The sequence below is a fragment of the Esox lucius genome, chromosome 15 (assembly GCF_011004845.1).
Source record: "Esox lucius isolate fEsoLuc1 chromosome 15, fEsoLuc1.pri, whole genome shotgun sequence".
NCBI classification, from domain to species: Eukaryota; Metazoa; Chordata; class Actinopteri; order Esociformes; family Esocidae; genus Esox; species Esox lucius.
Window position 1 is genome coordinate 10,575,251 of NC_047583.1, and position 15,778 is coordinate 10,591,028.

General features: G+C 44.2%; 1 protein-coding gene across 1 annotated transcript in view; it reads left to right on the forward strand.

The window, feature by feature from the left end:
* The window catches only part of LOC105015769 (disks large-associated protein 2), a 56,657-nt gene that overhangs the window by 38,880 nt on the left and 1,999 nt on the right, over nt 1-15,778 (forward strand). Inside the window, exons 6-10 of the mRNA XM_013137470.4 lie at nt 4,850-4,909; nt 8,556-8,935; nt 12,878-12,963; nt 13,127-13,569; nt 13,671-13,762. Coding sequence (XP_012992924.4) covers nt 4,850-4,909; nt 8,556-8,935; nt 12,878-12,963; nt 13,127-13,569; nt 13,671-13,762 — 1,061 coding nt within the window. The remainder of the gene's footprint in view (nt 1-4,849; nt 4,910-8,555; nt 8,936-12,877; nt 12,964-13,126; nt 13,570-13,670; nt 13,763-15,778) is intronic.

Sequence of the window (15,778 nt, forward strand, 5' to 3'; positions counted from 1 at the left end):
CCGGCATCTATGTTTGTGGAGGGCTCTATCCCCATCACTCTAGATTCAGTCATGTTGGATCCAGTCACCATTGTTCAACCAGAACCATTGCCAGTAGACCTATCGTCCATTGTGGATGATAGGTCTACTGAACCAAGCGAACAGAACACTGTGAGCCTGTCTGAACTCATATATCCTGATCCAATCAGTTTGATTTCCTCAGAAGTACAAAAAGTCAATCCAGCAATTTTGAACCCCCAGGATTTAGAGCATTATTACCCAAGGACCTTGTGCTCCCTAGGTCCAGTGTCTTTAGCCACAGCTAATGTTTACCATTTAGATACAGACAATTCGAAAGAAAAGCCCACAGACGAAGACAGTGTCCCCCCCAAGGAAACCGTTGACCTTGACACAGTCCAATCAATTGATTCAAGTAATCTAAAACTGCTAGTCCAAGAGCCTGGTTTGACATACCTACCATATCCAGTTCCTGTGGTCACTGTGTCCCCACCACAAGAGTCCGACCCCGACTCGTCCCAATCAAATTCAGAATCTGTAGAAGACGTCACTGTGTGCCAACAAGATCTGGCTTCTCAAGACCCAGTTGCCCTGTTTGTCTGTCAGATCCTGGAACGTTAGACCCAGGCATTAATGTTTCATCAGAACCGGAGATAGAGCCTCTGTATCCTACCAATGTCTCCTCCGGTTTTCAACCACAGTCCTCCAATTTGTGCTCATTAGAGCAACTTGATCAAGAGTCAGCCACCGTTTGCCCAACTGTCATAGTTACACCGGAGAGCCCAACTGACTTAAAACCTGTGGATGTGTGTCTGACTCCATCTGATCAAGAATCACATGACCTAGCCACTGCCTGCCCTTCAGATCTCCCAGATCCGATCCCTATTGAGTCTGTCGTATTCCCATCAGGAATAATAGTACATGCATATCCAGTCACTATTGACTCATTCGATGAATTTGATGAGCCTTTGGAGCCAGAATGGCCACCTTGTCCAGAACCAGCGGAGCAGGCCACTGAGTGCCCTTCTGATCCATTTGTGGTCCATTTGGACTTAACAACCTTCAATTCATCAGATGAATCGGATCTGGACTCAGTCTTCTTGGATCCTCCAGAACCTCTGGAGACAGGTAGTGTGAGTTCGTCAGATTTAAGCCCAGTTGCTATGTACACACCGCCAGACCCAGTTTCTCTAAGTCCCCCCAGTCTGGACCAAGTGTCAATTTGCCTAATGGAATCAATGTGTGTGAACCCAGCTATGGAGTACCAGTTCAGTCACACAAGTGAAGACCCAACTAGTGAGTGTCCTAAAGATACCGAAACACTGAACCAAGTTACCTTACATTCCCCCGGTCCGGTTTCACTTGGACTGGGCACTCCATGCACCACACACTCCGTAGACATGGACCCAGCCATTACGTCGCCCCCAGGACCGCTGATCCTGGGACCAGCTAGCTTCAGCTTTTCCCCATTTGAGCTGGCCCCCGTTGAGCCAGAGGATGCCACAGGCGGAGCAACAGTTCCTTCTGGCATGGATGTCCGTGAGGACACAAGACCTCCAGGGGGCAAGACAGCCCCTGGGAAGTCCCACTGTGACCAGACCTTTCTATGGGACAGGTGGCAACAAAAGGTGCCCCAGTGGGAACCTCGGTCCATGAAAAGGAGTTCAAGTGTGGAGCTATGGAGTGGGAGATATGAATACAACAGTGCAGAGATAACATATATGTCCCTCACACTCTGAAAATGTACTGTCCCGTCAAGGTCACTAGGAGAAGAATGTTGCAGTGAATACATGAATAGCAGAGTGGGCACAGGAGCACTTGTTTTGATGTTCAAATGCAGTGTTCCTCTGTAGTGAATGGATTATTCTGGGTATCTTATCCACGTAAAGAACATTTTATAATGGATAGGATGAATCTTTGATCATGCATGTGGTTTGGTGTTAAAGGATTAGAGACAGAAACCACATAGCTGAATGAATTGAACAGTACCAGGAGAATGTGATGAACAATTCAAGAAGGTGAATGTACACAACAGAGCAAATGCGCTTGGCTTCAACTTTGATGGACAAAAGCAGTCTGAACTGCTGTGAGCATTAGTGAGACGATATTAACTTTCTGGTCTTTATGAGGATTTATAGTAATTGTGTTCTTTTCAATCGAATAGCCTGTCATAAATTATATATACCACATATTTTACCAAAGACTCTGTGAAGGTCGACTAAATAGACTACCCCTTTGCATATGGGTCTTGACAATCTTTGCTGTGAGTGCAGATATATTGTTTTTCAGTGGATATACATATTTTCTCTGACATGTCTTGTGTTTTATGTTAAAGGTCACTCCAAAATGGAGCGATGAAAATCTTGGCAGTTATCATATAACTATTAATCCCAAAGACAAACGTGAACCTTGGGAAAGGACATTGTTCGCACAATCAGATGGAATGGAAATACCCAGTGTCTGTTGGGAATAGTGTCATGTTTTTTATACATGCATGTCCACACTCTAACAGCCAAACACAAACACACTCACATAGAGGTGTACACAGACCAACAGATACACTAACACTCACACATGCATTCGTTTTACACACACGCACGCTTGTTTAGTAAAAGTAATTCCATTCAAAATTTTATTTTCCCTAACCCTTACTGTAACTTTAGCCCTTACCTTCACTCTAACCGTAACCCTACAACACTAATGCTAATCGTAAATCTTAATGTAACCTCACCCTCTAACCCTAAACCTAATCCCTATGCACTGACCTTAATTCTAACCATAACCCTAATTTCAACCCTATCCTTTTCCACAAGCCTAAAATAGCCTTTTTTATATGTGAGGACCCCCTATTTGCCAGAATTGACATGGGTTACTAAAGAAAAACATTTACACACACACACACACACACACACACTTGGACTATTACCACTCCTTGCTTTGGTCAGTTTATAGTCAGTCCTGTCCAACACCTATATATCAATAGACTGTGAATATCTGACAGCAAGACATCTGTGGTGATGTTTCCATGTCAGTGTCAACGACAGCAGCAAGACATCTGTGGTGATGTTTCCATGTCAGTGTCAACTCAATTCAACCCCAGGTACTGTAGCAAGGACATGGGGGTCCTGTCTGTCTGCCACCGGGGAGAGATGTTGCTGTGTCTGGACTGTCGTGCGTCCTCCTCATGCTCAGGAACCAAACACTGAGAATGTTATTGTAACAGCTGGTACCCATGTGTATCCAATGTTAATGTTTTCTTTATTTCTTTATTTTTTTGTATAAAGACATATGTAAATGACTGTAGTATTTGTAAGAGTTGCTGGTGACATTGTTCACGAGGAGACTGGAGTGACTGATGTTAAGCTGCATGGTTCTGATGACACTGAAGACTTATTGTTCTGACACCAGCTCTACTGTGTCTGTTGCGGGCAGATATATTATGTTTTGTGCCTAGTGTCGGGAACAGACCCCAGAGACTATTGAAACAACAGTTAGGCAGCAGCCTGATGAAACTTAAAGGACATCAGTACTGTCTTCATTAAGGAGCTGTGTATGAAATATCCCATTATACATTTTGGGCCATAATAAAGTGTAAAAATGTATATGATTTGTATTACCAGTTTGTACATTGACAGCCTAAGAAGATGACAGTGTAGAGACAGTGGAGTTAATTCCTTATTTTCATGCGCCACAGTTTATGAAAGTTTGTTAAATTGGCTGAATCTGACAAGGTTTTCACAGGGGAGAAGTTAATTAGGTGCTATAGTCATATTCATTTTTTTTCTTCCACAGGATAATACATCACATCTCCTCTCTCTCCTGCTGAGGGCTTCTTATTAAGATAGAATTTCATCTAGACATGGGCTAAAATGTGTAGACCACTGTGGAAATGATATACCCTATCAACTACATGGTATCCATATTAGGAAAGCAGCATATTAAAAGGCTCTCTTTGAGGGCTTTTTATTGCACATATTGAGTGCTTACTGTCAAGTTAGAAATGTATAGACACTCCTCTTCCACCCTCATTGCCTTGAATGGAGTTTCAACGTTGCTTAGCAATCACCAAAGTGCTCTGCAACAGAGTGTGGAGTTATTTTTATGAGCTCAACCAGTGAGAAGAGTCATGCTTGCCGACCCCATATCTCTAAATACCTTCCTATCATTTCAGTGGGATCGCCATCATTCGTTATTTTCTGTTTAGCCGTGCTCAACTGTCAGATTTGCTCTTTGCGTTCGCCATCCCATTGGTTTTCTTACAGGGACGCTAAATCCGTCTCACACTCAACCGGTGCATTCAGCGTCTTTAGCTTGAGAGTGATGTGTTCATGACTCACTGTGAGTACCGTGAGTGCTTCCTTTTTGCACATCGTCTCACCCTCTCAGTGGTCCTGTTACAGTTTAAAGGGGGGAACTGGGGTAGTAACATGGATGAGGACATTTCATTTCAAATGTAAATCGCTTGAAATTAAGCTTTGTGAATATTATTGCTAGTTATAAGTACTAGAAGAGGATATTTTATCGATATATTTTTGTGAGCGGAACAAAACTTTTAATGAGCTTATTGTTACTCAAGAGCTTTACATTCTGAGTGCATATTCTCATCGATAGAGGGACACTAAACGGAATCTTCACCTTTTCACGGGTTGACTAGCTGTTGCAGTTACAGGAAGTTATACTACTGCTGCCTCTAACTGTCTAACCAAAGTGATAAAATGCATACATTATCTTGTGTTATCCTCCTATCTGTGGTCTGGGTACATCTGTATATGGTTTACTGTGATTTTGGTAGGTTGTAGCCACTTGGCAGATGTGACCAAGGGGTTGAATTTAATTGGCTGACTTGTTTCAGGGATCCAGTTCCGCCTCCCCTCTACCTGCAGCATTGACCGGACGACCCACGAAACCCCAGGTAAACCTACTGTCCTAACTAAAAGCTGGCGATTAATTTATTATTTAAAGGAAGAAAAAAAACAGCATCATCATAATATAGTCATGTCATGCAGTTAAAGTTATTGGAATGAGCATTCTCACACTCACTTATCCAGCTTATTGAGATTAGAAACACCACAGCCACACAGAGTGAAATTCCCCCGAAAACAAGCCCCAGATTTATCTTCAAGACACAGCTAGAAGCTGTCTCTCTCTCTGTCCCTGTCATTGGGTTGGTCACTCCTGGCTGTTTTCTCCTTGAGCCTCTCTCTGCCAGCGCTGCGGACCATATTGATTCATCAGGCGCAGAGCCCTTATCTCCCAGGTAGATTGAAAAACGGCGGTGGAATGTGAAATGGTCCGACTCTACTTCCACCCGAAACGAGCTGAGGGAGCGAGAAAACTCATGGACCTCTATCAATGACGAATACTTTCTGAAGATTGGCCTACATGACTGATGGTCCGTCACATTCACGAGCTCCCCTACGTATCTCTGCCCACATCCCACACACACACACACACACACACACACCCCACACGTCTGGCCAGGACGGCAGCTAACACACACACCTTTTCTATTTTAAGTTTCCCTGGGCCGTGGTGATCCATCTGGTGGACAGAGCACTTTGTCAATTCATTTAGTTTTAAAGGCTGGAGTTCAGGCCAGGATATTCCCATCCCTCAGCGTGGCAGATGCTGTGCTGTCAGCCATGGGAGATGAGTGACAGGGAGGAGGTCACTGGTCTGGCACACTCCGTTGTACGGCTCTGTCTATATCTATACTCTCTCTCTCTTTCACTCCCTCTCGCTCGTTCTTTCTCTCTCTCTCTCTCTCTCTCTCTTGCTCTCTCTCTCCTGCTCTCTCTCTCTTGCTCTCTCTCTCTCTCTCTCTCTCTCTACTCTCTTGCCATACCATGTCTCTGCTCTTTCTCCAGGCACTAGCTCATGTCCCTCTGTCTCTCTCGGTCCTCTCCAACCCTTCTCTCTCTGATGTAGTTGGACTTAGTGTCTGTCTGAGGTAATTGTTGTCTTTGTTTTTTTCATATTTCTTTTGTGGTGGGATGCTTTTGACGGCGCCAGTATATTCCCAGGTCATTTATAGATTTACTTAAAACCCTGTGAAAGAAAGCAGTCTTTTCTCGAGGTGAATTATATTTAATCTGGAAGAAACACTCTTAATGACAACATCCCTTGAGTGCCTGAGTCTCTCAAGTATAAAACACAATTCAAATCTGATCAGGTTTCTAACAGAGGCTGTTCACTTGAATCCCACAGTTTGTCTCTGAGGTTAATGAGACTGGACATGTGTGTGTAGTGTGTTGTGGTGAGAGAGAGCATGTGTGTGTGTATGCGTGTGTACCTACTTTACCTAGTGTTTACCTAGTGTTTACTATCAGAATTAGGCATTATGTGTTCGGTTTAGAGTTAGGCTTCAGGGTTATGATATGTTAAGGCATATTAGGTTATTGAGATTTAGGTTATTAGGTTAGGGATAGAGAAATGGATTCCCAGGCCGCAACAAAGATTGCTAAAACAAATGTGTGTAAAAGGTGAAGAGGACCAGTGAGTACAAAGAACAGCTCTAAGTAAAACAGGTCATAATGTTCTATTCACAGTTTATGACTAAACTGAACAGGATTCTGTCAACAAGATGTTCCTGTTTACTGTGAAGAAAATGCATCAATGTTGTTGTCATGGAGATGAGTAGGTTTTCCCTGTGGATAGTTGTGTGATTTAAAGGTTAAAAAAAACACGTCTACCCGGAACGGTACCCAGAATAGTATCCGATATGGAACCCGGCATGGTACACAGAATAGTATCCAACATGGAACCCGGCATGGTACCCAGAATAGTATCCGACATGGAACCCGGTACGGTACCCAGAATAGTATCTGATATGGAACCCAGCACGGTACCCTGAATGGTATCCGACATGGAACCCGGAACGGTACCCAGAATAGTATCCGACATGGAACCCGGCACGGTACCCTGAATGGTATCCGACATGGAACCCGGAACGGTACCTAGAATAGTATCTGATATGGAACCCGGCACGGTACCCAGAATAGTATCTGACATGGAACCCGGCACGGTACCCAGAATAGAATCCGATATGGAACCCGGCACGGTACCCAGAATAGTATCTGACATGGAACCCGGCACGGTACCCAGAATAGTACCTGATATGGAACCCGGCACGGTACCCAGAATAGTATCTGACATGGAACCCGGCACGGTACCCTGAATGCTATCCGACAAGGAACCCAGAACTGTACCCAGAATAGTATCCGATATGTAACCCGGCATGTTACACAGAATAGTTTCCGACATGGAACCCGGCACGGTATCCTGAATGTTATCCGACATGGAACCCGGCACGGTACCATGAATGGTATCTGACAAGGAACCCGGCACGGTACACTGCAGGGACACATCTCTTTCTGTTTACTTCTATTTACATGCTGCCCAAAGTTTTTTCTGCATCTTGACATTAGTTTGGAGATATTTGTCACGTGTTGGTGCAACAGTGCTATTATTCCCATAATCTTAGTGGTTGAGATGCAGCCCAGGTTTTGATATACAGATATACAGGGAATCATATTGAGTAACACTGCCAAGATGGGCTCAGCAGTTATTAGTCCTCATTGTATGGCTCACTTGGTAATAATGTGTCAATTGCTTTTCTCCATCTTTCTCCCTTTTTCTTTTTCTTTCGGTTCCTCGCCTTCTTTCTGGCTTTCTACCTGTCTCCATTTCTGTCTATTTCTGATCTTTCTCTCGGTTCCTTGCCCTCTCTCTGGTTTTCTACCTCTCTCCATTTCTGTCTGTCTCTGATCTCCACTGACTCAACTGGCTGACCTCATTGAGAAGTACGTTTTTGAACGGAAAACAAAGTGAGTCATTTGGCCCTCAGAGCACAGTGCTGCGCACAGGATGTTAGTCGGACAAATTATGTATTACATCCTGCATATTCAAAGCCACTTTCTCCAATGCCGCTGTCAGTCCATTTTAATATAATCTTCAAATGAGAAACCCGGTGGATGTATTTGTGATGTCAAAACTATTTAGTGGAGAAAGACACAACGTACAATAACACTAAAGCGCCTCAACACATAAAAATTAGCCATTTTAATTACCTTTCATTTGATGCTCAGAACACAATTTCCAGAGAGAATGATGGTGGTGTTACAAATAATTGCAAAGCGGTGAAACATTATTATTCAGTGCCTTCCCCGTTCCCTCTCTCTGACAGAGTTCTGATGAGCCAAGACCATTCTTGGCTTTGATCATTGGATGTTCTTCAAATGGACAAGCTGTTGTAGTTGACAGTTTGCTACAGTATTAGTCTGCTCCCTCTAAGCAGAGGACACATCAAAACCAGTCATTCATTAGTCCACCATTGTGGATTAACACCAAATTTTCATTTGCACTTGAAAGAAAGGATCCGTTTCATAATCCCTTGCTCATAAAAAACATGTAAGGAGACTGCCAACACTCCACAGTAAAAACCATTCAGTGCTCTCATGTCTCTGGTTGGCAGCGGGGTATCTATGCAGCACCTCACCTCAACGGCCTCAAAATCACCTCATTCCTTGGAACCTCGACCCGTTCTTTGTGTCTTTCAGCGGTGACATACACAAACAACTACAAGAAGACCACGCCTCCGCCGGTCCCGCCCCGATCCGCCTCGGGCTCCAAGCCCCTCATCTCCGTCACGGCCCAGAGCAGCACCGAGTCCACCCAGGACACCTACCGCGAGGGCAGGCATGCTGGAGGATGGGGGGACGGGCTGGGCCTGAACCTTGGTAGGGCCTTGTATAACTCCACAGACAGCCTGGACAGTGCCAAGGCCGTGTCTATAGCCATGGAGGCGGCAGGGGCGATGCCTGGGAAGAGGCCCCCATCCACAGACAGTCACAACTCCGTGAAGACCTGTGATAAAGCCATTCTGGTGTCCAAGGCTGAGGAGTACCTCAAAACGCCGCGCTCTTCAATAGGGATACAGGTGACTGGCATGCACGCACGCATATACGCACACGAGCGCACACACACACACACACACACACACACACACACACATCACACATACTTAACGTACAACCTGACACACACACACACACACTTGGCACGCACCCACAACAACACGTTCATAAAGTCACACGGTCATGTATCCCACTCAGGCATGTCAGTCTCTTTCCCAGGCCTAAAAATAGCACCAGTGAGTCATCTTACTGCAATCCATTAATTAGAATTCTACTCGTGAATCAGCCTTTACTGAATGGGTCTCCCTCCTCTCCCTCTCTCTCTCTCTCACTTCCTCCCTCCTCTCTATCTCTCTTTACTCCCCCCCCCTCACTCATCCTGTCTTCCCTCTGTGACCCTGAGAGTAATGGTCTAGATCACAGACTGCAGTTTGCTCATGTCAGGGCCACCAGTCCCCCTTGAATAAAACAGGCTGACTGACACCTCACTGACTGCATACAGCCTTTCATCACTGGAGAACATTACAGTTGTTCTGCTTGTTTCCTGGTGCAGTTCATTCACAAGCTCCCTATCCCTATAGTAACCCTCTCCATAGTAACCCTCTCCATAGTAACCCCCTCCATAGTAGCCCCTCTTCTTTTTCATTCTTCTTTCTATTGTCTCATTTAACAGTATATCTTTTGTGTTCATTGTCTCTCACTCACCATCGCTCTCCCTCCCACTTTCTGTTCTCCTTCTCCCTCAATTCTCTCTCCCTTTCCCATCTCTCTTCCCTTTATATATCCCCCCTCACACCTCTATCTCCCTTTTACTCTCCCCCATCTCTCCCCCCTTTATGTTTTTCTCCCTCTCTTCTCTCTGTATTATTCTATCCCTCCCTGGGTAGTTTTTTTTTGTGAACACAGGGGAGTCTCAGTCAGTCAGAGATGATCAGGCAGCCCATTCTGGGTGATGAATGATGATTTTAAGTGGCTGAGCTGAACATTGTGCCGCTTATCGCGGTGCCTTGTTGTGCCACACGCCACGCATATGCAATCACACCACCTGCCAACTCCCCAAATCAGCATACTAACGTACTCCTCGTTTACCGCAATCAGCTAATCAGCTGGAGACGCAGAAAAGAAGACTGCTGTGGTGAAAGGCAGAAAGAGTCCGAGAAATGGCATGACAGGGCGACAGGCAGGGGAGGAGGGGGTAAAAGATGAATGGGAGACAGGGAGAGAGAGAGAGTGAGAGACAGACAGGGAGAGAGGGGGAGAGAGAGAAGGACAGGGAAAGAAAGAGACGGAAGAAATGGAGAAATAGAGTCAGGAGGGGGAATTGGTTTTTCAAATGGCTCCAGTGATGTGTATAAAATACAGAACTACTTTAGATTAGTAATGGCTGACAGTGGAAGGTCTACATTTACTGAAACATACTGCATGCAACACAAAAACATGCAGCAAAACATCCTACAAAGTTTAACTTCAAACAGAACCACTAGTATTTGCCTGGTGTACTCAGATCAGTCTAAATTCATATAGGATGACGGTTCCCTGCTCACCTCAAAAAAGACCACAGTCTCAGCCCCTCAGGCCTATCACCATTTTGGGTTGTTATACTGTTCTTTAAAGTTTCCACATTAGGACCTTTCTCTCTTGACACACCTGCCATTAGCTACCTTCGTCTCAATGAGTCTAAACCAAGGTTGATGCCTATAGGTTCCAGTTGCCTCACACCTGTTTCTGTTTGTGTTCACTCAAAGTGTTGCTTATTTTTCTGTTGCTAGCACCCCTAAATTCCCCAGTGCAGTCACAACTGTAAGAAATGAGTGGGAGGATATTTTCACACTATAATAAATTATCTGAAATGTTTATAATAGCAATCCCCCAAGTCCTGTTGAAAATTTTTATTTTAGCATATTTGGGCCGGATGGTACTTTTGACCAAATGCATGACGATGCTTAAGGCTTATTTAAATTTAATAGACCAGTTACTGTTCATCTGGATACGTGTGTGGGCTGTCCTGTTATCAGTCAATATATGTTTCCAAATGTACAAAAGATCAGACAAAGCATTTCACAACTTGCATGTAGTGAAGTAAATTGGCTCAGCACCATAAAGGGGGGTGGGGTTGGTTTCAAACACTGTTGCCTTGCCTCATCACGCCACTGCAAGTCCTTCTTGTTGTTGCCATGGCGAGATCAATCGTGGTTGTTTCTGTTCGCCTCCAAGCATGCGTGGCAGCTTCTGGTGACCACTTCCTGGTTAAGCAATCAGTGTGAGGCTGATCTGGCAAGTGTTTTCGGATGAAAACTCTAAATGTTTAACTCTCCCGAACGTGGTGAGAGATGTCATGAAGCGAAGCAGTTATTGGACACAGAATTAGGAGCGGAGAGTGACAGAGTAATATTAGGAGAAAACAAATCGTAAACGTAACATTTGGATAAATATTTTACTAAATAAACAAATTGATTTATTGATGATTATGATGATCCAATGATGATTAAAGAATTTAATAAAAAATTGGGATATTTAAAATTGCAAAGGCTTGACTAAATCTCATCCCTCCTGATCCACCAATGAGCCACAGCTCATTCTCTCTCCCTGAAGTGGATTTCCCTTGTGCTTTTACCAGAAAGTAATGGAGGTCACCTGGACCAGAAGCAACTCACTGCGGATTTCAGTTCAGAGCCATCACTGCCTAGAATGAAAACAGTCCCTCCAAAAATGTCATCGCAAACCACTTCAAGCTAAACAGTTATAAATGGGAGTTTGGATCTTCATAGGCTTTAAGCTCTCAGACTGGCAGACAGATGTTCCAGGCTTGCCCTAGTCAGGATTCTGCCTGCGTATGCTAGAACAAACTATCAGGGCCAGGACATTAACTGGAGGAAGGTTAGTTCTCTCTGAGCAGAGGAGGATTAAAATGTGGGTGAATGGACTTTTTAATGACCCTGATAATCATAAAGTAAAGTGTAAAATTAGAGGTCTGCTGTTCTCACACTTGTATTACTCATCAGAGAAACAGAATGTGAGTGGGCTTCACAAGGACTAAATCTAGCTATAACACATACATCAAGCATAACACCATTGCCTTCCAAATTTTACTAGTCCCTTCAGACTGTAGGCATAATGGCTAATTCCAGCATTTTTCAACCTCCTTTTCATGATCTCCAGGACAATACCAGACAAGGCATTTCTACATTCTGTTTTTAAATCACTTTGGATCTGTCATATGCTTCATAAACAACAGAGGACTGTCCTGGGTGTTCATTGAGCATGTGTGAGATAGATAAAGAAATGAAGACAAAGACAGCATGTCCATTAAGGTTGTAAAGGGTAGCATCCATTGGGGCTGAGCTCATAAAGGATCAGTTCTACGGCCATTCAGTCAGGATCAGCTCAGGACAAACAGGGATCAGCGTTTACTGTCCGCTGCCAATACCATGGACCCAGTACCATGCCCCAGTGAACATTAACAAAGCCCTGTCTGACTGACTGTTTTATCCAGGAGGACCAGCAGGCCCAACTCTATAAGGAGATGTCTGCAATGGAAAGAGTGGCACAGGGGGAGAGTACTCATTATACAGGTGGATTGGAAGATAGTGAATGAACAAGCTCACTGCACCAGAAAACAAACAGAACAACTACAGCAACATACTTTGATAAATGTTTGAATGGGGCATATCCCCATGCACTACACATAATGACACATATCCTGTCCCTCACAACTGTAATTCCTGTCAGTGTGTATCTATCAAGCACAGCTGCTTGTTGTTGGTAGAAATCAGTCATCTGATGTGTGTTGCATAACTGTTTGTGTTTGGTTGGCCCTTCTGTCTCTATAAATCACTCTTCAGTTGAGGCCTGACAGGCTGTTTATGGTTGAGGAGGCGCAGCCCAGGCCCTGAACCAATAACCCCACGGACATCTGGGACAGACCCCAATAACAACACTGTCACTGTGTTATTATGTTGCAACAGGTGGAAGCCGCCACAGACTCAGAGTCAGAAAGCAAAGGGTCACGGGAATACCACTCTGTGGGAATCCAAGTGGAAGACGACAAACGGTAAGTTCATAAGTTCCCTTTCCTGCTCATTTCCTGGCTCGTGCTCCTCTGCGCCGAGGTCTGAGAATTGAACGTCACCTGACTTTCCTCAGCAGCCGTGTCTGTTCGTTGACAGTATCTCTCTGGTTGGCCTGAATGTTCCTTTTCCTCCTCCGTGTGTCAGAGGGCAGGGCAGGTTCAAGCGCTCCAACAGTGTGACAGCCTCCGTTCAGGCTGACATGGAGATGGAGGGCTTTCCCACTATGGAGGACAAGGGCTTGCAGTTTGGCGGGGGCTTCCTGGGGGGGCACTCTGAGCCCAGCACGCCCACTCAGTACGGCGTTCGCACTGTCCGCACCCAGGGCCTATTTAGCTACCGAGAGGACTACCGGACCCCCACTGAGCCCCCGAGCCCACAGCAGACCTCCAGCGAGACCACCTGGCAACTAGAGACACCCTCACCGAGGGAGCCCGCAGTGTCGCCGGGCGAGTCAGGCCGGGTGTCCCCAGCATTGCGGAGAGATGGAAGCTGGTTCATGCAAATGCTCCACACAGAGACCAAGAAGATGGAGGGGTGGTGTAAAGAGATGGAGGCAGAGGCGGAGGAGAACGACCTCTCTGAGGACAGTGAGTGGGACCGGATTCGGAATGTACAGCCAATATAGCAGACACGCTCTTCCAAAGCCACTTTCATGTGACAGATGATGGCTTGATTTTCTTTCTTTCAGTCCTTGGTAAGATCAGAAGTGCAGTAGGCAGTGCCCAGCTTCTCATGTCTCAGAAATTCCAGCAGTTTTACTGGCTGTGTCAGCAGAACCTGGTAAGTACATCTCTGAGATGTGTACCTTTTTTTGTGTGTATCTGTGTGTGTGTGTTTGTTTGTGTATTTGTTTGTGTGTGTGTATACTCATAGTGTTTTTTATGAGTTTATGTTTCAAAACACCTATTCTGCTAGTCTGATCTCTGAACAGAAAGAGACATTATATCACCATTCCAATATCTGACATTATAGAATTGGTTCTATGTATCTGGGATGCTGAGCAACTTTCAGAAGTTGTGTGGTATTGGCCTTTACAGGCACACAATGCCAGCAAACAATGCCAGCTCCATCTGAAAATGATTATTGCACCTCATAAGAATATAGTGTTTTCAAGGCTTAGTAATTCCCTTTAGACCGAATTGAATAATCAGAGTAAGTTACTGCAGAAAGATCCAAAGCAAACAAAACTGATTTCAGTTGTTTCGATGTGACTGAGTTAGCAGTCGGCTACCAAACAACCAGAACAACAGTCAGCCTGCATTGCGACCACTTCAGTGACAACATACAACCACGTCCTTTGACATCGTTGGTTCTGTTCACACATTTACTATCGCCTCTGGCAACATGGCAGAATTCTCCGGACTATATCTTCTAGGAGAAGTACTGTTTGAATTTACTCATCAAGATAATGTTTTAATTAACATGAAAATCACTGTCATTTTAGAAAACTTTTTTTTTTATAAAAGCATTAGCACACAAGTCCTGTGACTGTATTCACGATATACACTGCCTCAGGTGCCTAATTACCGCTTAATCACGGTCCTCTTTTCTCTCAGAAGTACCATCAATAGTAAAAAAAAATATATAATACAAATAACAAGTTGATAGTGATCTGGTCAGGGGCATAGATTTCATAGAATTTTACAGACAGGTCAATATTACCCTGTTGGAAAATAAGGAAATTCCCGGGAACCACTGACCCTGACCCCCCAATATGCCACACAAACCTACGGCCTGGGGTCAAGTTTATTGTTCTGACATCTGAGAACATCTTAATGTAACAATATGGAAAGGAAAGTCAGGTTCTCCAATGATGCACTCTCATATCTGACTAGAATACTAAGATGCCAGCTGTTTAAATTAAGAACTATCTCCACTGTATACATTCATGCTATCAAAACAAATTCTGGGATGTCAGGGATGTCTGTGTTCTTACTCTTTATTGATCTTAGCCAAATGTTCAAAATTGGAGATTAAGCCTGTCAGGAGTTATGACAAACTGTACTGCTACGTTTTTCCATATACAGCAGAACTGCCTGCATTCAGAAAAGGCTGAGATGTGCACAGGGGATTATTTAGTTTGAACCAGTCTTTTATAGAGTTTTCCTGCTTCTATTGTAGAGGAGAGCAGAGCAGTTACAGAAGCTTACGCAAGCTGCAGCATCCCTCTATATGACAAAGACAGTTTCTTGATAATACTGCACACAATTTCAGAACATGGATTTGAGTCCATTTGAAGAAGTGCACTCCTCAAATAAGAGGATTAAAGAGATGTCTAATTGCGCTTTATCGAGCCGTCTTCCCCATTTGTTTTCTCTTGAAAAACTTAAGCCTGTCTAAAACAAGCTCCGAAAGACAGACCATAGAAGTTATTTTCTGTTGTCAGACAGACTGCAGTTAAGTTATAATTGTCTGAGCTATCTAAACAGAGGCCACACAAAAGTTGAGGACATCTTGAGTAAGATGCCCTTATAAATAATATTCCTCCATGAAACGACATAGAACTATATTTAACATTTTCACTATCACACAGGTTTCTTAACCTTAACCATCTTTTAATTAACCTAATTTTTGGTAGCTGTTGCTTTTGGAGGCATTTTCAGGCCATGGGCATTGTTGCTAATGCTGATTGTGCATTGTTGCTAATCATTGATCCAACACACAAACCTATAAAAGGTCTATGTTAGCAAACAAGTCTGGTAAATGGATACACATAATTCATACAAAAATGTCATATTGGATACACAATATCAGTGTCACTCAGGCCTCTGGGAGGCTTTCTTCTTTTTGGCTAAT